This window comes from Chiloscyllium punctatum, chromosome 6 (genome assembly GCF_047496795.1).
Source record: "Chiloscyllium punctatum isolate Juve2018m chromosome 6, sChiPun1.3, whole genome shotgun sequence".
Taxonomy (NCBI): domain Eukaryota; kingdom Metazoa; phylum Chordata; class Chondrichthyes; order Orectolobiformes; family Hemiscylliidae; genus Chiloscyllium; species Chiloscyllium punctatum.
In genome coordinates, this window is record NC_092744.1 from 52,430,212 (window position 1) to 52,456,347 (window position 26,136).

At 39.6% G+C, this 26,136-nt stretch overlaps 1 protein-coding gene across 4 annotated transcripts in view; it reads left to right on the forward strand.

Moving 5' to 3' along the window:
• The first annotated feature begins 5,348 nt into the window (after nt 1-5,348).
• Nucleotides 5,349-26,136, forward strand: part of LOC140478964 (lysosomal amino acid transporter 1 homolog) — a 51,055-nt gene continuing 30,267 nt past the window's right edge. Inside the window, exons 1-3 of one of the 4 annotated variants that reach the window (XM_072572668.1) lie at nt 5,351-5,509; nt 13,796-13,881; nt 18,105-18,191. Coding sequence is in view for 3 of the 4 variants with exons in the window: in XM_072572670.1 (XP_072428771.1) it covers nt 13,859-13,881 (23 nt within the window). In the remaining variant the exon portion in view is untranslated. Of the gene's footprint in view, nt 5,510-13,795; nt 13,882-18,104; nt 18,192-26,136 lie in introns of all 4 variants that reach the window. The other 3 variants (XM_072572670.1, XM_072572667.1, XM_072572669.1) reach the window with 3 other exon arrangements.

Genomic DNA, 26,136 nt, shown 5'->3' on the forward strand with positions numbered 1-26,136 from the left:
AGGTGCAATTTTAAACAGTGTAATGGTGTGTAACATTGAAAACATTTTCTTGGATTAAGTGAATGGGCATGGCAAATGTGAGATCAACCACTTTGGATCTTAGGGAATGGACCAGGTTACTTCCTAACTGGAAATAGAAGATTTATGGTTCAGATCACAAAGGTAAGTAATATCATGAACAGGTGCAGAAGGTAGCAGGAAAATCAAAGAGAATGCTGGACTTCATATCGAAAGTGCTAGAATATAGCAGCATGCTTATGCTATAAATGCCATGGTTAGACCTTACCCTGTGAATAGTTCTGGGCACCTGATCTCTGGACCGCAAGGTTACATTATGAGAAAAAATTAAATAAATTGTGATTATATTCTTTGGGATTTAAAACAATGAAAGGTGATATGAATAACAATTTCTAGGTACCTATGAGTACAGTTAAAGCAGATTGAGACAAATAGTTTCTGCTGATTGTGAAGTCTAGAACAAGGCAGCAGAGTTTAAAATATGAATAAAACCTTTCAGGAGTGAAATAACGAATCATATCCACATTGAAAGAATTGCAGAAGCTTGGAATGATCTCCTGCAAAGATTGTTGGATCAACTGTAAACTGAAAACTGAGATTGATGGTATTTAGTTATCTAGAGATATTGGGGCAAATATAGAGTTAGCCATGATCTTACTGATTGATGAACAGATACAAGGGAGTACATGATCCAACATGTGTATTTTTGCTGGGGGCTGAATGACCACTATTTGTGCTGTGATTTCTATCATCCTATGGAAATTCTCAGAGTAGCTTGGAGTTTGGAATAAAGTGCTCTATCAAAACTAGCATGAGTACCAAGCCCATTTTCCCTTACAAAACCATTTGATTCATTTACATCATTCATGACAGCTAGTATTAGTATATAAACTCCATGTAATGATCCGTTTTAACTCATTTGCCAGTTCAGAGTTCTCATTCTCACAAGATGTTTGTTCAAACCAGAGACTAAGGGAAGTTTGGGCTTATTAAAGATGGGAAGCTTGGCTAGATCCTGTTCAGTATAGGTGATTCTGATTGTAGTTTCAGGGTGAATATCGGTGGTTATAGGATTATTGCTAGTGAGACATAGGATTTTGTGGTGTTCCATCTATTGGTGCCTGTTAACTATTATAAATCATTTAGATTGAGAAAAATCTGAATGTTACCAATATTTTTCGTGTTGTCATTTTGTTTGTTCATGATTCTTTTAAAAATGTGGGATAGCTGTCATGTTGATTACAACATAGCCTTGACAAAGCTGCCATGATTTGGAGATGCCGGTGTTGGACTGGGGCGTCCAAAGTTAAAAATCACACAACACCAGGTTATAATCCAACAGGTTTAATTAGAAGCACATTAGCTTTCGGAGCGACGCTCCTTCATCAGGTGATGAAGGAGCGGCACTCCGAAAGCTAGTGTGCTTCCAATTAAACCTGTTGGATTATAACCTGGTGTTGTGTGATTTTTAACTTGACAAAGCTGGGCCTTGGTCCAAAGGCAGTGAGGCTCCAGGATGATTAGGGGCCAGACTCTGCTGTGAAACATTTTATAACAATCTGCATATGACCATACAGAGATATACATCAGTGCAATCCCCAGCCACCAGCATTCACAAGTGCAATGAAGGCCTCTACTTTCTCCAGATTGTTTCCTAAATTTACAAAGGATGAAAGGGGTTGATTTTCTCAAACGAAGACATTTGAAAATTTTAATTTTTTTTTCCCAACAAACATTGCAATCTTTCACCTCCAAATGGCATTTTCTTAAGCAGACAGAAATCTAAAATCTAGATCCTTATATGAAGTGAATTGATTAGGATGCAGCAGTGTTGCCAAATTATTTTACACTGGAGTCCATAAAGGGGTTCACTATGTGCTCTTGCAACTAAAATAGTTGGAAGACCACAAGCAGTGAACATGTATAGTTGAATCAGCAGTCTGGTTTATTACAAAAAGAAATTCATACTGAACCAAGTATGGGTTAAATGGCAATGCATTCCTTAACGTAATGCTGATAATTAAACTTGATAACTTCAAACAAAAGTTAATGCAGCACAGTAGGCAAATGTCTTACAGGAAATCTTAAATCCTTTCTCTACAGCCTAATTATCTGTATTAATTAATTTTATTACCTGGGTGAATGGAAAGTGGAGGCGACAGAGTTGTTCATTAGTTCATGAATTAAACAAAACCTATTGCAATTCTATTTCATTGCTAACACTCGAGGCTATAATGACTTTTCCAACAGAATATCCCACTGGATTAGCCATTACAGCCAACAGCTCTGCCATCTTTCCAAAAATGGCAAGCTTATCTGTGTTATCAAATACTTTTGAGTTGATGAGTGCCACACTGTAATAGTGAAAACAAACATTGACGTCCTCTTTGAATTTCATACTCCCTTCAATAAGTAGATAAGAATTGTGGACACTGATTGCCTCAAGACATAGGAAATTATTTTAGAAACAGCAAATATGGCTCTATTTAAACAAAACCGAGAATTGATCCAACAATACTTTCACTTAATGATAAGCAACAGAAATATTTTATAAGTTAAATTAAGGCTTAAGTTAAGTAGAACATAACAAATACAATTATCAGAAGTATATAGAGATTGCCACTAGTCAGTAAGAATTATATCACCATTATACACAGGTAAGGGAGAAAGCACAATTTATTTTAAATTCAAATTGTCAAAATGTACTCAGACAAACTGCACAGCAGAGTTGGACCTCACATGAATACGGACTAATGTTGACATCAACAGCAAAAACTTTTTTTTAAGAACTGGAAGAATACAGTCTGGTGTGTTGAAACAGTATGATACTGTATTTCAAATTGACAAGATGCAGCGTAATGTTTTAAAGGCAATGATGGGATTCACATAATGTAGGTAGCTATCAGCGCATTATAAATCATAATTATTGACAGACTGTTTAATGCAATAATATATGAGAAACAAAATACTCATGTAGATCAATTCACAAAACCTTAAAGAATAATAATTAGTCCTGCAAAAAATATCACATTCCTGTGAAACATTACCTTATTGGTCATGACAGTAATGGTAAGAGTGATCACAATTCTACTGCCTTAACCGTAGTTAAATATATGTAAACTAGTCAGGGATAACTCCTCCATCTGTCAGAGAGCTTTCAGCCTTCTAATACCATTCTGCTTTTATAATGTGCAAAACATGATATCTTTCCTACCAACCTTTGCAATTAGTATTACTCCATGTTCAGTTTCCTAACATCCACATCTAAGATCCTGGACAAGCCCCCAAACCATGTTATGGGAGCAATGTATTGGTAATCAAGCCCTTTAATCCACTAGCCATACCATTAGTATACATTTGTTGATTTAATCACCAGAATGACCAATTGATTCCCTATTTACACTACTGTTGTGGTGTAGGATGTCCATTATTGTATATATTTTTATAGAATAAATTTTAAAATAGTGATATATGGGGTTAGTTATTTTTCTTAGGGGTTTAAATAAATAGTTAGACATTCCTTCTGTAATAGTTACTTAATTCAATATGTGTCAAAGAACATGGACTCATTGGAATGTTAATGGAAGATTGTTTTATTGTGGTTGTTTATGACAGGTGGGGTTAATATTGGAGGATATTAGTTTGTTTTTTTTTATTCTGGAGAATCAAGGGTTGATTTTAGCTGAGAAAATGCTAAGATTGCAAGTTTCGGAGGTGGTTTTGGAAAAGAACTGATTGGGTTCTCTCCTGAAAAGGAGTATAAGACAGTTCTGGGGAAATACAGTTATCTCAACGCAGAAGTTTAATTTGTGAATTACCAGGGATGTTTGGTTAGAGATTTGCAGTTTATTAAACCTGATAAAGTCTACGCTATCAGCTTTGTGTGCATTTATGCAAGAGGATTTGACAGTTTAGATGAAATAACTGATGAGAAATCAGTTGAATTGAACTCAAAGATTTGATATGGTGAGGTAATTTCACCAGATTTGAGTTTCTGTAATGCATAGTGTCAGGAAACAAGATGAGACTTGGTTTTGCTTGTTTTATGATTTTTAAACTGTTTATCATTACATCAAGCTAGATTGTTCTCTTAATTTTCTTTTAAGCTTTTATATAATAAACCTATGTTATGTTTACAAGAAAATCTGCAGTCTTTTATGACTATATTTTAGTGAATGACCACAGTAGTGCATTATGTTTTTAAAATATATGATCTGTCAGACCAGATTTTATTTCGGTCTGCCTTTGTCCAGTTATACATTACGTGCGATCATAGCACTGTCTAGAATGAAAGAAACTTCCCTCAGATCTCTTCTAATGAACTTAAAAATAATCCATTAATTTAAGACAAAATTTATTCTTAGACAAATGGCAAACATCTAGACTACAATCTGGGAGTGAAGCTTAATCCCAAAGATAAATACGCTCATGTGAGGCAAAAGACAGCATGCTCTCCAGAAAGAATCTGTAAATAAAAGATAGAATTTTGTGATTTGGAATTTTGTGCTCTTTCACGGTGGCTCAGTGGTTCGTACTACCCACAGCGCTAGGGACCCAGGTTCGAGTCCAGCCTCAACTGACTGTGTGCAGTTTGCACATTCACCCTGTGTCTGTGAGAGTTTCCTCCGGGTGCTTCGGTTTCCTCTTACAGTCCAAAGCTGTGTGGGTTAGGTGAATTGGCCAGACTAAATTGCCCATAGTCTTTCAGGATGTGTAGGTTAGGTGCATTAGTCAGGGGTAAAAATAGGATAGGGGAATGGGTCCAGGTGGATTACTCTTCGGAGGTTCAGTGTGGATGTGTTGGGGTGAAGAGCCTGTTTCCACTCATGATTCTTTCACCATGTAAAAATCCTGGAATTCCCATCCTAAAGTCAAAAAATCACACAACGCCAGGTTATAATCCAACAGGTTTAACTGGAAGTACTATCTTTCGGAGTGCTGCTCCTTTGTGAGCAGCGCTCTGAAAGCTAGTGCTTCCAATAAACCTGTTAGACTATAAGCTGGTGTTGTGTGATTTTTAACGTTGTACACCCCAGTCCAACACTGACATCTCCATATCACCCTAAAGTCATTATTGTACCCAAACCAGATGGACTATGCATACACCAACGTGAAGTGTAAAGGCTCAACGCTCACCATCATGTGCTCAAGGACAGTTACAGTTGAGTAATAAATGATGGCCAAAAACTTTTTTAAAAAATCATTCTTTAGTTAATTCTTCCCGTTAATGTGTAAACGGTTTAGACTCGTGCTTCATTGCAGATAAGCTAAGGCAGGTTGAAGCTCCCAGTCTGCCAATGCAGTGGCGCTGTTAATGGAGCACACTAATATTGAGTGAGTGTTTTCCCAGCTTCTCTCTACAGGTTCAGTGACTTCCCGAGGCTGTGTTTAATTTTAGAATTGTTAGTGTCAAATTAAATGGTGATTTCAGAGTTTCCAGGTTTGGGAAAAACACACTTTAGCAGGAACAAGGGATGTAAAATGCCAAAAGGTGAGTACAACGTGTCGTGATGGGAGCGATAAAAAGTGTATTTGTGAATGGATACAATTCACAATGAACAAGTGCAGAATCAATGGGCGGTCACCGATGAAAATTATTTTATTTATTTCCAATTATTCATTAAGTTATTTAGTTATTTCCAATTAGATATATATATCATCTCATATCACATACAAATAAATATAGTTTCAAGTATCCCTTGTAACATTAATTGAATTATGAAAACAAAAAAAAATGTTGTTTGTGTAGTTAGTATGTTTAATGATTTTAAAACAATTTTTAATGGTTGTTTCGGAGTGGGAAATTGAGCTGGACAAGATTTGGCCACAGCTTTAAAAGTGATAAACTTTCCCAGCTGGCAATACTATTTTATGAAGGTCCACCTCAGTATTGTTTATACGTATACCGTAAAGCACAGTTGTGAATCATTACCTAAACAGTCTGTTTCTGATTATTCAGTTCAAGAAAGGCTAGAACAATCGCACAACTTGGAAATCCAGTTTGAGTCGCGCTGATAATTATTGACTCGTGCTCAAAATAGCCACTTAAAAAATAAAATGTGTAATTCTACCGTCTCGACCTCCACCCTCGTACATCAGAATGAACTCGGTAAAAACAAGGACTGCAGATGCTGGAAACCAGAGTCTAGATTAGAGTGGTGTTGGAAAAGCACAGCAGGTCAGGCAGGAAAAATCAACGTTTCGGGCAAAAGTCCTTCATCAGGAATTGAGGCAGGAAACCTGCAGAGTGGAGAGGTAAATGAGAGGGGGCTGGGGGCTGGGGGTGGGGAGAAAGTAGCAAAGAGGACAATGGGTGAATGGAGGTGATGTCAGAGAGGAGGAAGTAGATAAGTGGAAAGGAAGATAGGCAGATAGGACAGGTCATGGAGACGGTGCTGAGCTGAGATGGGGGAAGGGGAAATGAGGAAACTGGTGAAGTCCACGTTGATACCCAGGGGTTGAAGGTTTCCGAGGCGGAAGATGAGGCGTTCTTCCCCAAGGCGTTGGATAGTGAGGGAGTGGGAGTGGAGGAGGCCCAGGGACCTGCATGTCGTCAGCAGAATGGGAGGGGGAGTTAAAGTGTTAGGCCACAGGGCGGTGTGGTTGATTGGTGCAGGTGTCCCAAAAATGTTCCCTAAAACACACTGCTAGGAGGTGTCCAGTCTCCCCAATGTAGAAGAGACCGCATCGGGATCAACGGATACAATAAATGATATTGGTGGATGTGCAGGTAAAACTGTAATGGATGTGGAAGACTCCTTTGGGGCCTTGGATGGAGGTGAGGGAGGTGGTGTGGGCGCAGGTTTTGCAATTCCTGCAGTGGTGGGGGGGTGCCAGGAAGGGAGGGTGGGTTGTTGGGGGGTGGGGGCGTGGACCTGACCAGGTAGTCACGGAGGGAATGGTCTTTGCGGAAAGCAGAAATGGTTGGGGAGGGAAATATATCCCTGGTGGTGGGGTCCATTTGGAGGTGATGGAAATGTCTTCAGATGATATGGTTTATGCGTGGGTTGGAAGGTGAGCACCAGGGGGATTCTGTCCTTGTTACGGTTGGAGGGGTGGGGTCTGAGGGCGGAGGTGCGAGATGTGGACAAGATGCATTGGAGGGCATCTTTAACCACGTGGGAAGGGAAAGTGCGGTCTCTAAAGAAGGAGGCCATCTGGTGTGTTCTGTGGTGGAACTGGTCCTCCTGGGAGCAGATACAGTGGAGGCGGAGGAATTGGGAATACGGGATGGCATTTTTGCAAGAGGTAATTTCTAATTCCTCCACCTTCACTGTATCTGTCCTCCAACGCATCTTGTCCACATCCTCCACCTCTGCTCTCAAACCCCACCCCTCCAACCGTAACAAGGACAGAACCCCCCTGGTGCTCCCCTTCCACCCTACCAACCTTCACATAAACGACATCATCCGAAGACATTTCTGCCACCTCCAAACGGACCCCACCACCAGTGATATATTTCCCTCCCCACCCATTTCCGCTTTCCGCAAAGACCATTCCCTCCGTGACTACCTGGTCAGGTCCACGCCCCCCCTACAACCCACCCTCCCTTCCTGGCACCCTCCCTTGCCACCGCAGGAATTGCAAAACCTGCGCCCACACCACCTCCTTCACCTCCATCCAAGGCCCCAAAGGAGTCTTCCACATCCATCAAAGTTTTACCTGCACGTCCACCAATATCATTTATTGTATCCGTTGCTCCTGATGCAGTCTTTTCTACATTGGGGAGACTGGACGCCCCCCAGGGAACATCTCCGGGACACCCGCACCAATCAACCCCACCACCCAACATTTCAACTCCCCCTCCTACTCTGCCGAGGACATGCAGGTCCTGGGCCTCCTCCACCACCCTTCCCTCACCAACCAAAGCGTGGAGGAAGAATGCTTCATCTTCTGCCTCAGAGCACTTCAACCCCAGGGCATCAATGTGGGCTTCACCAGTTTCCTCATTTCCCTTTCCCCCACCTCACTCCAGTTTCAACTTTCCAGCTCAGTACCATCCCCATGACCTGTCCTACCTGCCTATCTTCCTTTCCACCTATCCACTCCCACCCTTCTCTCTGACCTATCACCTCCATCCCCACCCCCATTCGCCTATTGTACTCTATGCTACTTTGTCCCCACCCCCATCCCCCTCTCCACTCTGCAGGCACCCTGCCTCTATTCCTGATGAAGGGCTTTTGCCCGAAACGTCGGTTTTCCTGCTCCTCGGATGCTGCCTGACCTGCTGTGCTTTTCCAGCACCACTCTAATCTAGACATCAGAGTGAAGTGCGCACCTTCCCGGCTCAACATTGGAAAGACAAACGGCATTACTTCAGTTCCTCTTTGTCTCTACTACTTGACAGTGAAAGTTTTATTGTGGTCACACTCGGTGGAATCATTTGTAAATTTGATCCCCTGTGCAGTTTTGAACTGGACTATAAACCCATCATCTCCAAGATCACTTAGACTTTTATTTTTTTTCTCTCGTTGGCTTTGTCTCTAATGTTACAGAGCTACCAATTACTGCCACTAAGTTTAACGATTCTTTATTGCTGACTTCCCATCATTCACTGATTTCAAAATATCCAACGTTTTCCTACAAGTATCCATTTTTGAATTCGATTATATTAACAATTACACTGATCCTTGCTGATCTATACTGACTCTGATTTTCTTAAAGTATGAAACTGAATCTCCTTTTCTTTAAAATAAATTATTCAATATCAATCCCTGGGTGCAATCTTCTGCTGCTAGAGGGGGTAATTAGGATGGCATAAGGGCACACCCAAACCATGCCAAACACCACAGCTAAGTTCTGGACCAGCAGGTGCATGATTGATCTTCCCAACCTGGCACCAGTGAGGCCCTTAGTGGCCAATGAAGGACCACTTAAGGATCCCACACCACCACTGGCTGCTCCTTTGCAGGCAACTTGTCACATCCAGAAGGGATCCTCAAAGACAGTTAGCTCCTGGTGGAGGGACTGGACCGGGGCAGGAGTTTGCCTGCTGAGAGCTTAATGCTTTGCTCTTGCATCTAACCCCCACCTCCTCGATTCCCAACTTGAGAAAATCATTCCCCACAAATTAGTTATCCCTGTTCTGGGTCCTCAGTGACCCTGGGATTGTGGATGTACTTTTCCACCAGCAGGTACATCCCTCTGTGCTGGTGCTGCTAAGTATAAGAGTTATCCAGTCTCTGATTGGCAGTGTTCATTGGATGGGGCTTCTACCAAGGATTTTGATTCCAGGGATTGCCCACTGGTGAACTAGTCTCTGCTTGGTTAGTGTGGTTGCCTGGGCTTTCTGTATGAAAGGTAGCATGTCTCTCTCACCTGCCTCAACAAGATTCCACTGCCTATCTTGTTGGTGTTCTCCAGCCCTGTGTGCCATCCTAACCACTATGTCTGACCGAGAACTGTTGATGCCACTGGCTCCCCTTTGCTCCAGTATTGATCATGCTGTCAACTGCTTGAATCCTACAGAGTTTCTTCTATAGTATAAACCTTGCAACCTGTCTTCCATCTTCATAAAACTTTCACGATCCTTTACTTTGATCAAGTTTTTGATTCCCCTTTCTAGTCAAATCTGTAACTGACCCTCCAAAGAGCATTCCACCCAGACACACTGCATCCCTTTAACCCTGCATTTCCCATGGCTAATCCACGTAACCTACACATCCCTGGACACGATGAGCAATTTTAGCATGTCCAATCAACCTAACCTGCACACCTTTGGACTGTGGGAGGAAACGAGAGGGAACCTACACAGAGACAGGGAAAATATACAAACTTCATATAGACAGTCACCCGAGGCTAGAATTGAACCCGGGTCCCTTGCGTTGTGAGGCAGCAGTGCTAAACACTGAGCCATTATGCTGTCCTTTAAAGTTTCAGCCTCTTTGGTCTGTCTGAGATGCTAATTTTTGGATCGAACATTAAATTGAGATCTCATCAACCATTTCAAGCCAATTTTTTTTAAAAGCTATAATTTGTAGCAGAGCAGCTGATTCTCTTTATGTAATCTATTTTTGTGATATGTAGTTTATTACTGATTGTGGGGCATGCTGTATGCAGATTTGCTGCATGTATCCTGAATCACAATAATGACTACACTTCAAAAACTTAATTACTTGTAAAATACTTTAGCATGCCCCAAGGTTGTGAGAGGTAATGTAGAAATACAAATTGTGCTAAATCATAAACTTGTAATTTTGAGACCAGAGTGCTACTATGGGATGGGAATTGACATCCAGAGCAGTTGTTTGGACAGATGAAAAAATGGGCCTTCATCTATCTGATTTAGTATTACTGTCACATATCACTTGCACATTGTTGGGCTTAAGTCATTCCCAATCTTGTAGTCTGTTGTATGCTGTAACTCCTGATGCCAATCAACCAGGAATTGGTGTGCATGTGTGTTTGCTCCGCAGTGGGGCACTGGCATACATGGAAATCATCTGCTATATGTTAAAAACTTGATCATTCTCAAGCTCCCATTCCCTCTGCTGAGTCCTGTGTTACACATTTCCTCCTATCAGAAAACTAGTTCATTGTCCCAAACTTATTTGTAGCATCTGTTTTAATGCCTTTTGTACTGGTTTGGTTCTTCAACTTTGTTAATTTTGGAATACTTTAGTAGTTCACCATACTTCAAATTTCTTAGGTTTAGTGTACAGCATTTTATACTGATTTGCTCATGATCGAGTTGGCAATGAATCCATTTTGTCAACTTGCACTTTAAGATTGAAAACTTGATGTCTTGTGTTTTCCAAAGAAAAATTCCATTGCATTCAGTAAGATTTATGAACTGATTTTCATTGGTGAAGAACATGCAATTCATTTATTTTCGAATGAATGAGTCCATTTAAAATGATTAATTTCAAATTTTGACCATTCTTATAATGGATATGCTGTCCTGCTCAGAATGTTGTGACTTGTTCAATACAATTATACAAAATGAATTGACTGATCTTGAAATAAAACCTCCAGATACTGTCTAAAAAGAGCTTGTAGCATTAACATTCAGTGTTACTAACTGTTGACTGCATCTGCACTTGTGCTGGAAGTTCTCCCTCTACTGTTGTAGCATCAAGAATACAGCTTTGTACTGAACTGCTTAAACATAACCTGCATTTATTTATTGACTCACTGTATTCTTGAAAAGCAAGTGTGTTGTTTATGCTGTTGAGTTGGAAAAACAGTTGAACAGTTGGCATTGTAGAATAAGATGTTGCTGGTTGTTCCAAGTCATCAGCTGCCTAACTATTCAGGAATGACATCTGCTTGGTAACATAGTTTATGCCAGAAGACTTCATGTGAATGAACATGCTGCTTCTTGATCCGCATAACTTTGGGCACATGAGGCAGGACCTCCCGTGCAATAGTGGGATCGGGCAGATTTTGCTTCATTTACTTTCTGTTTCTGCACCTATTCTGCCTCATTATTAAGATGTTGGGTCTCAAAGCATGATGCAACTCAATGGATAAGTTGTTGTCATTCTGAATGATTGGGAGGAGCTTATTAGCAATCACTAAAGTTAGTGTTACTGCATATCAATGAAAGATTCACAGTGTTTTAGAAGCATTTTCCTTGATCTCCCCTGTTATGTTGACTATTTGAGAGTTGATAAATCAAGAGCTTTTGAGGGAGATGGCTTTAGTTTTCTGGACAATCCATCATAGTTTGTAATGCCTGATTACTTGTGAGCTAGCTTCAAGGACAGTAGATTTTGTTGAACAATTCTCCAACTGAAACTTGAGAATCTAGCAGAAATATTGCTGATGGAATTTTTCTTATGCTGTTACGTGTCACTGATACAGAGTGTAGTCTCACTGCAGTGCAGATGTAAAATCGCAACAACTGCTCTGACAACTGTGACTTTTTTTGTGACTTGTAGAGGTCCTTCTTCTCAAATACTTAATAGTTCTTCCAGTTTGTAGAAAGTTGAACAGACAAAGCTGATCTGTTGTTGGATCTCCTCAGTAGTGGCATTTTCATAGTGGAGGCTGCCAAATTATTCAAAGTACTCAAAATATATGGGAGAAACTTCACAGAATCTTATCTAATTGAATTTGCAGAGTATAATCCATGGAAATTTATAAACATAACTACATCAGAATTTCTTATTAAAAAGCAGTTATTTCATTTTGGATTCGTCTGTAGCAGAAATTTCCAGCACATCTGCAAACTTATTCATTTCTGAACCACAACATTGAACATCTGATTGCTCTCAGGATCTGCTATATTGGACTTGTGAGTCCTCATATTACCAATAGAATAATTTATTGTGTATTTCATGAGTATGATTGTCTAATCTGTTACCAAACACCATTATCCTGTAAAATGTGGTGGAATATTGTGCACAAAAATCAGATTGTATTAAAAATAGGTTATATGACTGTCATAACATGGTCAACTCTTCAACGAGCTATATGATCAATCAAAATTGATTCAACCAATATGATGCTTACATTGATTTTAGTCAGAGTTTAAGAGAGGATGAGTTCTGCATATTTGGAATGCAGAACAAAATCATACAGCTATGATAGACGGACAGCGCCAGCCCAGATTAGATCAGGCAGAGCCACTGGCAAATGCAGACAATTTTGCTTTTCCTTTTTTGTTGTTGTTGGTGCCTCACATCTGCACAATTTCTGAAACTATGCAGGAGTGTTGGTGTGGATGTACAGTTAAGAATTTCTCTCCACCGCCTACTGCACTTGGGTCTCCTGAAGTGTCTAACTTTATATCTTTTCTCATGGGTGAATCTGGTTAGAATATTAACAAGACCATCCAGCTCCCCTGTTTCATTACACACACTGCATGCATTGCTATACAGATGGTTCAAATAATTTTTGGGAGTATTTCCTCTCACCTTTTATATTTAGCCATCTGTTTAGGCCCTGTTCTATAATTCTATTTACTCCCTTGCCATCAATATCCAATTTTATTTTATTCATTCTTTGTTTTTGTCTTGTTAACATTAGACTAATTATGTTTCCTGTAGAGCTCTCTCACTATCTTATGAGCTTAAAACCCTTCTCGCCTCCTTATTAATGCTTTCTGTTTGGAACAGGGGTCCCATTAGCAGAGCTGGTTCCATTGGTCCATCGCCCCCACCTCCCAGAATTGTTGTTAGTGTTCCCCCAAATAGAAACTTGCTTTCCCTCGATAGTCTGTTAGCCCTGTGTTAATTCTCCTGTTCTGTCTGCTCCTGTGCCAATTTGCCCATAACTTGAACTAATCTAAAGATTATACTCTTGATTTCCTGCTTCATGTTTAGAGCCAAACTCCTGATAGTCTTTCAGAAGAAAACCCTCTATTTTCATCAATATTGTTTGTTCTAACATGGACCATAGCAATAGGGTTTGCGCCTGCCCTTCCAAGTTCCTCTCCAGCCACCCTCAGATATCTCTGACCCCCGCACTGGGTAGACAACACTTCCATTATGATTCTCATTCATGGATGCAGAAGATACTTCTATAATCTCCTCATCCCTTTCCCTCTCTGATGTGTCAAAGTGACTCCAACTTGTACTTCAGATTAACATCCCTAATCTGGAGAGATTTGAGTTGGAAACATTTCCTAAAAGTGTGTTTGCATAGGACTCGCTATCCACAACCTCCCACATTCTGCTGTCTGGGCACACAACCTGCTCTGCTCTGTCTCAGACTAACTTTACTTGTTTATTAAATCAGTGAAAATATTTATTCAGTGATCATTTGTCATAATATTTATTAATGTAATGATTGAAATTTTAAATGTGACAATGTTTTTTGTCATCATTTCCAGGTTGTAGTTTAGAAGAAAATAATCCTCATCCAAACCAAACAATTACCTACTTGATGCCTTGTGATGTCTCTTCTAGCTTTTTATGGGTGAGTACACAATGGAGGTCACATGGCCAGCGCTGGTGCCTCTTCAGATTTCTATAAAATCTAATTTTGGATTGCTAGATTAGTCTCCTACAAGCTGGATTTACTGGAAATGTAATAGATTGGATTGATAGGGGAGGTGAAGATTTAGTGGTATTACCACTGGACTGTTAATCCAGAGACCCAGCTAATATTCCATAAGCCTGGGTTTGAATCCAACCATGGCAGATGGTGGAATTTGAATTCAATAAATATCTGGAATTAAGAATCTAATGACTTCAAATCCATTGCCAACTGTTGGACAAACCCATCTGGTTCACTAATGTCATTTAAGGAAGGAAAATGCCATCCTTACTTAGTCTGGCCTACATGTGACTCTAGACCCACAGCAATGTGGTTGACTCTCAACTGCCCTGTAGGCAATTAGGGATGGGCAATAAATGCTGGTAGCATTTATTGCCCATTTAACTCCCTCATCCCGTGAAAAAATAAAGATCTGTACCTTGAGCACTGTGAGGAATTTTGCTAATCAAAATATAAGGGAAATTTTCAGTGATTCACAAGATAAAACATGATGTCTTTAGAATTATGCTCGAAACTAACTGATACAAATGAAGTAAGTCCACAGGAATTAAGATGGACTAAAATATTCAAATATTCATAACATTTAGATTTGGGTGAAATGAGTGGCTGCACTTGGAATGGTTTTCTGGATTGAATATTGAAGACAAATAATGGGATGACTGCTACTTTTTTCATTTGTTAAGCTCAGCAAAAAGTTAACAGCTTCCTTTATCTCTATTTTTTTAAAGAAAACTAACTGCTTCATTCTGTTTACAATAAGTAATCCTTAATCTGTCCATCGGTCCATATGTTTTTAGTCCAGGAGAAACCAAGATTAGATTGTTTTCCTTCCATGGCAGAAATTGCAGTAATAATTATTACAGCAGATCTCCACATTGTAGAAATATTTCCTGTTGAGATTTCCTATATTTCTATCTTTAAACATTTACTACTGCTTTTTTTTCCCATATACATTGTATGTAATTCAGAGACTTCACAATTTTTTTTAAAGTAATGGTAATCTGCATGTTTTCACAATAAATTTTTCTTCTTACTATTTTTCACCCAGTGTCTAATTTAGTCAACACTTGCTTTTCAAATAAACTTGGATTCAACTGCATGCAATATGATTAATTGCTTAAAAATGAATCACTTGAAACACTGAAGAATTGGTTAGTCTTTCATTGTCAGCTGCACAATGGGCATTGATGTTATTACTCAGCACATTATACAATGTTCTGTACCTGAGTACTGGTTTCTATTTGTTTTTATTGCCCACAGTTTAGCTGTCATTATTCACATTCAGTGTTCTTCAAATGAAATATTGTTTAAATTGAAAATGAAAAACATCTTAAAATGACAGGAAATGTCAAGTAAAGTTTGAATGTATATTCATAAAAATGAAGATCTGTTCAGCTTTACACTTGAAACTATTAGGAGCTTCTGTCAGGTCTTTGTAAATTGAGGATGCAGTCTATCCATTCAACATTATACAGCCTGCATTATGCTATCATTCATCACATCTAAAATATTACAACACTTTTTAGACCACTTGTCTCTAATCATTTGATGTGAGGTTTATAATTCTACCTTTTGTGCAAATATTCTATACGGTTGATTGGGGAAAGTAGATTAATAGGTAATAGCCAATTTCAGTTCTGTAGATTAAAATTCCAATGCTAATTCAGTAATTTTACATCATGTTCAGGTGTTTCTCTTTATTATATTTTCCATATCTGTTCTTATTTAATGATAGAAGTTAGGCTAACTAATGTTACTATGCAAATATCAAAGATGTATGAAAACCTCACATCAAAAGAAGAAATACAACTCAAAAAGGATAAGAAACAGGATTTTATAAGAATATTTGAATGCTTGAGTTGAAGTCTTTGTGACTTAAAATTGCAAATTTTAAGGATGCAGTGTTGTGCCAAGAAGCACTTTGATATGGATTGGTCCCCAGGCACTGTAGGACCGACTGCCTGTTGTATACATCTTGTGACTTTTCCAAACAGTTTGAGACACTTTTGACAAGCAGACAATCCAATCCCATATTGCTGGTTTTAGATCCACAGTGTATTTCTGGGCTATTTTGTGCAGCTTGGAGAAGGGAGCAACAGTAGAATTTTCATAAGAAAGTAAAATTGGCCACTCTGATTCTAATCACTCCCTGTGGCTAGTCACTGAGTAGCATCAGCAGGTATGTTGGGATGAGATACACATAGGAGAGTAAATGTTAGGATCTGATCTCTCGTGAGTAGTTTAGGTTTGAATTTAAAGTTAATGCAGACATCATGTAGTAATGAATAATCATGGAATATATTGCAGTTGTGCTCAGAGTGTTCATAACCAGAACTGTTTAGTGAATTATGTTCATTACAGATAATAGGAGAAATCACTCCATGACCATCTTATAGTAAGTTAAAAAGCACACAACACCAGGTTACAGTCTGACAGGTTTATTTGTAAGTACAAGCTTTCGGAGCACTGTTCCTTCATCAGGTTGCTAGTGGGACAGGATCATAGGACACAGAATTTATGGCACAAGATCATAGTGTCATACAACTGATGTGATGTACGGAAAGAAAACCTAGATTGCTATAGGCAATCGGTTCATGTGACATTTTATTAATTCCTACTTTGGAAATATTTTGGTCTTTTATTATAAATTCTGTGTCCCAACAATCCTGCCCCACTTGTCACTTGATGAAGGAGCAGCTCTCCAAAAGTTTGTGCTTCAAAATAAATGTTTTGGACTATAACCTGGTGTTGTGTGATTTTTAACTTTGTCCACCACAGTTCACCTCCACATTATCCTACAGGAGACATTCTGAACACTTGCTATCATATGACTTGATGCCACTGCTAGTAATGTAATCAGGTATCCTATTTGATTGATGTTTTCCTTATACTACAAAATGATGAGTGAATTTCTCTGATCTAACCCACTTGCAGAAATGATTTCAGCCTTTAGCTTCCTCCTTTGTTATTGAAAATATCTGGCATCTTTCATGCTGTAACAAATTTCAGGTTCTCTGATGGTCCAGTCAGTCAGAATAATGATAGTGATCCAACAGAATAGAATTCCCAGGGAAACTGTACAAATGTTGATGGATGAAGCTTAGCTTGTTTGAATTGAACAGCCTGTCTATACTTATTATCTTGTCACACAATATAATGAAAGAAAGCTGAGTACATATTTGGATCTATACCCATTTGAGAGAGACGGAGGAGAGGAAAGAAATAACACAAGAAAAAAAATCAGCATGTTGTATTAGCTTGTTTTACATCTAGCAACTATAAACTTGGCAAGCCAAGCCATTGTATACATGTGATAATTGCTGTTGCATTTTGATTTCCAACATAATGGCCTTGATTTTTGTTTATGGATGCTGAACAGTATATAGAAGAAAGCTTAGAAACATCAGGAAAAATAAACAGCATTTCTAGCCCTTTCCAGTCTATCCTTTCTAGCTCATCTTAGGATAAATAAATGGGCATATATTTTTTCATCCCTCAAATATATGAAAGGGCAAATTTCTTTTATGACATTCAAAAATCTGATTGTATTTTCAAATAACTTTATTGTAAAGTAGAGCAGCAAAAGATGTTTTTGCATTCTTTGAAACCATCAACCATTTCTAGAAGATTAACAAGTCACTCTTCAGAATTGGAGTACAAAAAATCAATAATTGAAAAGAACTGTGGTTGCTGGAAATATAAAATGAAAACAAAAATTTCTGGAGAAACCCAGCAGGTCTGGCAACATCTGTGGAGTGAAAGCAGAGTTAATGTTTTGGGTCCAATGACCCTTCTTTGGAAAACTTTAAGGCTGAGAGTAATGCTGAACTGTTGGAGTTGTTGTCTTTTAGATGAATTAAGGTCGCTCTAAGGTTATTTAGATTACTTACAGTTATAAAGGTCCCATGGTGTTATTTTAATGAGAAACACGGACTTGATTCCCCAGTGTGCTTGCCAATATTGATCCTTCAGTCAATGTCACAAAATCCAATGAACTGATCGTTGCCATAACTATTTGTTTGTTGGAACCTTCTGTGTGCTAATTGGCTATCATTTTTCTTAAATTACAACGGAGAGATGACAAAAGTATGTCTGATGGTTATGGAAGAAGTAACATAAAATATTCTTATTTCCACACTTAGGGGACCTTGTCTAGGCTGATGAGACTTTAAGCACCTGCAAAAAAACTGAAGACAAAGGATACCCAATATACAGGAGTGAGTCTGCAGGTCAGTCCTGGAACAACTGAATTGGAGGTTTGTTTTTTTGAGTTGGTTGCAAAGAGGATTACTCACTGTGACACTACCCCATAAACCAAGCATAGTAGAAGCAGGCAAAGGTAGCAGCTGACTAGTATTGTCCCTTGCTATTATCCTTTCTAGGATCATAGTATTACACAGGATTTCAGGGGCTCCAGTCAGCCTTTGGCATCTTACATAAATCTTCTTCCATTCAGGCAAAAGCACAATTGAGCTCAATTCTATATTCACAGTTTTTTATTTTCAACAAAATAACTAAATAGTGCTGTTGTCTTCACCCCTCCCATTCCTCCTAATCCATGATATTCAGTCGTATGTACTTCTATCAGCATCTGGTTGAGATTGACTGACTCAATGAAGCATTTTCACAAAAAAAATGTGCAGAAGAAAAGGAATGCCCGTGCAACGCACCCTCCCCCCCCGCACCAGTGTCAAATTTGAGCCAACTTCTGTTTAAATACTGGCATTTTCAAACAGGATTTATCTGATAGCAATCAGGAACGGGACCTCATGTTCTGATGTATACTTTGAGCTAAATCCTTGTGCCAACTCATGATTTTACACAATCCATAAAAGAAAACGTACCCCCTTCCTGATTTATAGGCCTTAAGGCTGCCTTTAATTTAGAATTATAATACTAATACAATAGGAAAATAAAAGCCTGCTTTTTGTGCAACAGAGGATTTCACAGAGTGAGTTACTAGCTGTTTAAAACAATGATGTGATGGGACAGGTCAAAGTAACAAGACATGGGAGTACTCAATGAATGGAAGAACACTAGGAAGCTCAGAGGAACAGAGTGATCTTTAGGGTTTTCTCATTCACAGTGTGAGGTCATCACTGGCTATACCAGCACTTACTGCCCATCCCTAATTGCCCAGACCATGTAAGGATGGCAGTTTCCTTCCAGAAAGGACATTAGTGAATGAGATGGGTTTTCCTGACAATTGAGTCATGGTCATCATTAGACTCTTTAATTCCAGATTTTTTTTTATTGAATCCAGATTTCACCATCTACCATGGTGAGATTTGAATCTGGAACTTCAGAGCATTACATGGCTCCTGGATTAGTAGTCCAGTAATTGTCCCACTAGGCCATTGCCTCCCCAATTGTCCTCCACCTGAAAGTGAAGGTAGATAGGACACTTGCCTTTATCAGTTGTGACATTAGATTAGAGTCGATTCCTGACAGGATGGAAACAGACCCTTTGGCCCAAAAAGTCCACAACAACCCTCTGAAGAGGAACCCACCAGACACATTTCGATACCCTATAATTGCCACAACTTGGCAATTTAGCATGGCCAATCCACCTGACCTGCGCATCTTTGGATTGTGGGAAGAAACCCATGCAGACACAGGAAGAATGTGCAAACTACACGCAGACAGTTGCCTGAGGCAGAAATTGAACCCAGGTCCCTGGTGCTGTAAGGCAGCAGTGCTAACCACTGAGCCACCATGCGCCTGTTAAGATTATATGAGCAGGGAGGTTATAGTGGAGCTGTACAAAATTGGTTGGCCACAGCTGGAGTACCGTCTGTAGTGATGGTACTGGAGGGGGTGGAGAGGAAATTCACATGGATGTTGTCTTGTATGAAGAGAGGGTGAATAAGACCACGCTGTTTTCTTTGGAGCACAGAAGGTCCAATTGAGAGCAAAATATCCGTATGAATTGGAAATTGGTTGAGTGGCAGGAAACAGAGTTGGAATAATGGGTATGTACTCAAAATGGCAGGACAAGACTAGTGGTGTACTACAGGGATCTGTGTTGTGACCTCAACTTATTCACAATATCTGTTAATGCTTTGGACAATGGCATAAAAAGTTAAATATCCAAACTTGCTGATGACACATAATTGGGTAGACTTGTAGACAGTGTTGGCGACAACATAGAATGATATCAGGATATTAATAGATGAGGTGAATGGGCAAACCTGTGGTGGATGATTTTTAATACAAGTACATTTTAGGTTATCCATTTCAGACAGATATAGATCAGGATAGTTTTTTGGATGGCACAAAGTTAAATATAGGGAATGTCTACCGAGATTTGGGGGTTCAGATACATATCTCATTTAAAATGTCACACCGACAAGTGCAGAAAATAGTCAGCAAGGCCTATATCTAAAGGGCTGGAGTACAAGTATGAAGATGTAATGCTGCAGTTATAAAAATCTTTGGCTAGACCATATTTGGAGTACTGCATCACACCTTAGGAATGATGTCTTGGTCCTGGAGGGAGTTCAATGCAGGTTAACAAGGATGATATCTGGATTTCAGGAGTTAAGTTGTGAAAAGAGATTAGATACCATAAGGCCTCTATTCTTAGAATTTAGAAGGTTAAGGGGTGATCTAATTGAGGTCTTTGGGATATTATCAGGGAAATACATGATGGATAACGATAAATTATTTCCGCAGGTTGCAGATCCTAGAACCAGGTGGCACAGACTAAGAATTAGGGGCCAGGCCATTCAGGCAAGAAATTAGAAAGCACTTCTACATGCAAAGAGCAGGAAAGGTTTGGAACTCCCTTTCTTCAAAGGCAATCAATGCTAATTCTTTTGTTAAATTTAAATCTGAATCAATTTTTTATTAAGCAGGGGTATCAAGGGGAATGGGCTCAAGGCAAGCATATGGAGTTAGGTCACAGATCAGCCATGATCTTATTGAATGATAGAACAGACACAGGGGCTGAACAGCCTACTCTTGTTCTTATCAGGAAAGTCACGTTTCAGGCAAAAGCCCTTCAACAGGAAGGGTTTTTGCCCTAATCGTTGACTCTCCTGCTCCTCGGATGGTGCTGACCTGTTGTGCTTTCCAGCACCACACTCTCGACTCTAATCTCCAGCATCTGCAGTCCTCACTTTTGGCTACTTTAGTTCTTATGTCAGCTGGAGGGGGGATCTGACAGAGTTGTGTAAAATTGTGAGGGACATGCACGGAGTGGATAGAAAGTACTGCTCTTCTGAGTTGAAGGGTCAATAACAATGAAGAATCATTTCAAGAGGAAAGACTTAGAGGGGATTTGAAGAAAAATCATTTCATTAACAAGATAGTGGGAATCTGGAATAAACTACTGGGAAGGTAATTGAGGTGGGGAATCTCACAACCTTTTTAAAAAGTACTTGGAAGAGAATTTAAATGCCATAAGCATTCAAGGCTGTGGGGCCAAGTGCTGGAATGTGGGACCATTGTAGAATTAGAGTGCTTTTTGTTAGACCAGACTTGATGAATTGAAAGCCCACATCTGTACTCTGTGATTCAACAATTCAGCATAAGGCAAATAGAAATGCAGTGTTTCCAGTGACAGATGGTGTAAAATTATACAATTTAATATAAGACATACAAGAAATTGCAGCGAAGGAATATTTTTAGACACAGTATTGAGGTGCTCTGGAACCTACAATCAAAGTTATTGAATGAGTCAGCCGTGGGAAGGAAAGCAATATCAGAACATAGCAGTTATAAAGGAGTCAACCACATTAGAGTGAAAAATATAAATTTAAGTACAGAGTAGTTGGGCCAATGTCCATTTTTTGTTATTGCTATCTATGTAATTTTAAATTCTTCGAGAGGGGCTTTTACACATTGGTGTTCATATCTGTGAGGTTAAACATCCTTTTCTGAATTTATGGTGATTTTTCATGGAAATGATTCAAGTCCAAGTTAAATTTTAGATCTGAACTAATGCAAAGGCGTTTTTTACAGGGTGACTCATGTTCAAACTGCAACAGGATCTGTTCAGCTGATAAGATCTCAGTGACTAACTATAAAGAGACAAGTTCCTCGAGCAAGGTTCAGGTTAAGGATAGCGCAGTCACCTGTCTCCAGTTTACCTGGTGTTTGTAGCATGAGAGATTTACTCCAATTTTCAAAGAATTACCATGAATCCAATGTCACTGTGGGAAAGAATGGTATGTTATGTGGAAATGAAAGTTGGATATCTTCTGTGATGGAAGAATGTGTGCAGAATCTTTGGGAACTCTGGAGTGCAGTTCTTGGACTTGCCTCGATATGCTGTTTTCTTTTTGCTTCTTTACCGTAAGTTTTAAAATAAATCCATACTTCTTTTAACCCTGCTGTGCATTTTTATGATTTCTATTGTGTTGATTTTACTTTGTACTCCAAAAGCACGTTAGATTTATTGTACTCTGTGATTTAACTATAAAATTTGAAGCATAAATTTCATGGAAAAGTAATCTGATTCGACAGTAACAATGGTTAGTATACAATAATAAATAGTTTCCAAAACAATAAAAGGTACCATGAATCTTATATGTGCTTTATGCCTGAATGAGTTTTGAAGGATCTGAAAGAGGTTTTACAAATGTACCTCTGAATCGATGTCTGTAATTGTTATTATATGAGTTAAGTATTTTTAATGGTTTTAATTATTATGTAGTAAGCATTGAGTTAGTTAAGTGTAGTTTGGGCCTTAATTATTATATAATAACTATGATGTTTACTTAAGTGTAATTTACTTCGTGTACCTTTAGGAATAGATTTTGTGGGGTGTCTGGTCCTCAAAAGGTGGGCAACAACTTCCCACTTTAACCCCAGCCTGGTGATGTCAGTGGCATGTACACACATGGAGACTGCCCGTGGTCTGTTGTGGACAGCGGGCATCAAGGGTAGCCGGAGCCATTTTCCTATTATGACTAAAAAACTCCATATTTAAAACAATCGAGAAGGCAGAAATTTGTGGGACAAATGGATTTGGAAGTCCTGGTATATGAATCACTAAAACCTATCTTGCAGGTATGGTGACCTGATTGGGGAAGCAAATAGAGTGTTGGCCTTTAATGCAAAGGGAGGGAAGAATAAAAGCAGGGAGGAGTTGCTTTAACTAGACAGGGTTTGAACTAATTGCATCTGGAGTGCTGTGTACAGTTTGATCTCCTTACGAAAGGAAGGTATGTGGAAGCAGTTCAGGGAATGTTCATTATGCTGATTCCTGGAATAATGCGGAGTTCGATGATGCAAGGTGGAGCAGATTGGCCCTACACTCATAGTGGTTTCGAAGAATGAGAAGCAATTTTATTGAAACACAGCTGATTCTGAGGGCTTGTCAGATTAGTTGCTGGGATGATATCTTCTTCCCTTGTGGAGAATTCTGGAGCTTGGGGGCGGGGCACTGTTTGAAAATAGGGGCATCCTATTTTCAAAGATGGAAATGAAGAACAATATTCCCTGAGAGTCAGTAGATTTAGAATTCTCCTACCCTGAGAGCAGTGGCGGCTGCAACATTGAATATATTCAAGGCTAAGTGAGACAAACTTTTGAATGACAAGAAAGTTGAGAGTTATTGGGGACAGTGAAGAGGTGGAGTGAAGTCACAGTCATATCGAAGATTTTATCAAATTTTGGAGTCGGCTGAAGGAACCAAATGGCCTACTGCTGCTCTTGTTTCTTATGATCCTTTTGTGCTGTATTTCAGTGTAGCTCTGTAAGCATGAGGCACAATACTTAATCTTTTATTTAGATACTTAACAACCTTCAGGATAGAACATAGAACATAGAAAAATACAGCGCAGTACAGGCCCTTCAGCCCTCGATGTTGTGCCGACCGAAGCCTACCTAACCTACACTAGCCCAATAACCTCCATATGCTTGTTCAATGCCCGCTTAAATGACCCTAAAGAGGGAGAGTCCACCACTGATACTGGCAGGGCATTCCATGAACTTACAACCCGCTGAGTAAAAAATCTACCCCTAACATCTGTCCTATACCTACCACCCCTTAATTTAAAGCTGTGTCCCCTAGTAACAGCTGACTTCATTAGCGCATAAAGGTTCTCACTGTCAACCCTATCTAAACCCCTAATCATCTTGTACACCTCTATCAAATCTCCCCTAAACCTCCTTTCTCCAATGAGAAAAGCCCCAAGTGCCTCAGCCTTTCCTCATACGATCTTCCTACCATGCCAGGCAACATCCGTTAAACCTCCTCTGCACTCGTTCCAATGCCTCCACATCCTTCCTATAGTATGGCGACCAAAACTGCACACAATACTCCAGATGAGGCCGCACCAGAGTCTTATCCAACTGCAACATGACCTCAGGACTCCGGAACTCAATTCCTCTACCACTAAAGCCCAGTACACCATATGCCTTCTTGACAGCACTATTTACCTGGGTGGCAACTTTCAAAGATCTGTGTACATGGACACCAAGATCCCTCTGCTCATCCACACTACCAAGTAGTCTACCATTAGCCCAGTAATCCATCTTCTTGTTACTCCTACCAAAGTGAATGACTTCACACTTAGCTACATTGAATTCCATTTGCCACCTTACTGCCCAGCTCTGCAATTTATCTATATCCCGCTGTAACCTGCCACATCCTTCTTCGCTGTCCACAACTCCACCGACTTTCGTGTCATCCGTAAACTTGCTCACCCAGCCTTCAAGCCCCTCCTCCAGGTCATTTATAAAAATGACAAACAGCAATGGTCCCAAAACAGATCCTTGTGGAACACCGCTAGTAACTGCGCTCCAAGATGAACCTATACCATCAACTACTACCCTCTGTCTCCTTCCAGCCAGCCAATTCCTAATCCAAACCTCTAATGCACCCTCAATGCCATACCTCCGTAGTTTTTGCATTAGCCTGCCATGGGGTACCTTATCGAACGCCTTGCTAAAATCCATATACACCACATCCACTGCTTTACCCTCGTCCACTTCCTTGGTCACCTTCTCAAAGAATTCAATCAGGTTTGTGAGGCACGACCTGCCCTTCACAAAACCATGCTGACTATCCTTGATCACATTATTCCTATCCAGATGTTCATAAATCCTATCCCTTACAATTCTCTCTCAGAAACAACAACAATCTCAATGACATCAACAATCTCAGAATGTAACTTCTTGCATCAATTTGTCTTGCTTTATTTGCAGGTTGATTTTTATTGCTTTTTCTTTCTTTGCTAATAGATGGTTACAGTTCATCCTTTTGTCTTTCACACCTCCACAGATACTTTGTTTTCTCCTTTCATTTCATTACAACTCCCTTTGACCTTGTAACACCAATTCTAACATTATTTAATCTCTTCTCTTTTCCAACCCTTTTCCTATTTCTGATTGAAGTTCCCAGACTTGCATGTGTGTGAAGCAGCTTTAAATAGTGACACAAGAATCATTATCAACAACTACTACCTCCGATAAGAGATCTTTATTATGCCCTCTGATATCTACAGCTATTTTAACTCTATTTCCATCCAGTTCCTGTGATTTGCAGACCCCTCTACCCACAAGTTACATTGTTTTCCTGGATCAATTAGAATACTGGAGCAGTGAATCAAAGACACAGAATTACATTGGATAACAACTCTTCCGGGAACCTAATAGTCATAAGCATGCAACTCAGACAAGTAAATCTTTTGGATACTCAAAAGCTGACATTTAGTTGTTGTATGAGTCAGTCAGAATCCAACAGGTTAAAGAACATGACAAGGTAAGCTTTGCCCATCAGAATATAAAGGACTGCTCATGGAAGGAACAGACCAGCCTATTAGGATTGATTTAGCTCAGTTGGGCAACTAGTTTCTGAGACAGTGTGATGCCAACAACTGAGTTCAATTCCCACACCAGCTGAGGCTACCATAAAGGATTTTCCTGCTCAACCTCTCCCCTCACCTCAGACATAGTGAACCTCAGTTGAAATCACCACCAAATGTTTCTCTCTAAAGAGAGTACAGTCCTAGATCTGGTAAGAATATGGCAACGGATGTAGTAAGCTCAGTTGGCTGGATGGCTGGTTTGTAATGCAGAGTATTACTAACCGTGTGTGGGTTCAATTCCTGCACTAGCTTAGGTTCCCATGAAGAACTCCCCTTCTTGATCTCTCCTCTCACCTGAGGCGGAGTGACTCTCCCGATAAACCACCACCAGTTGTCTTTCTCTCTCTCTCTCTCT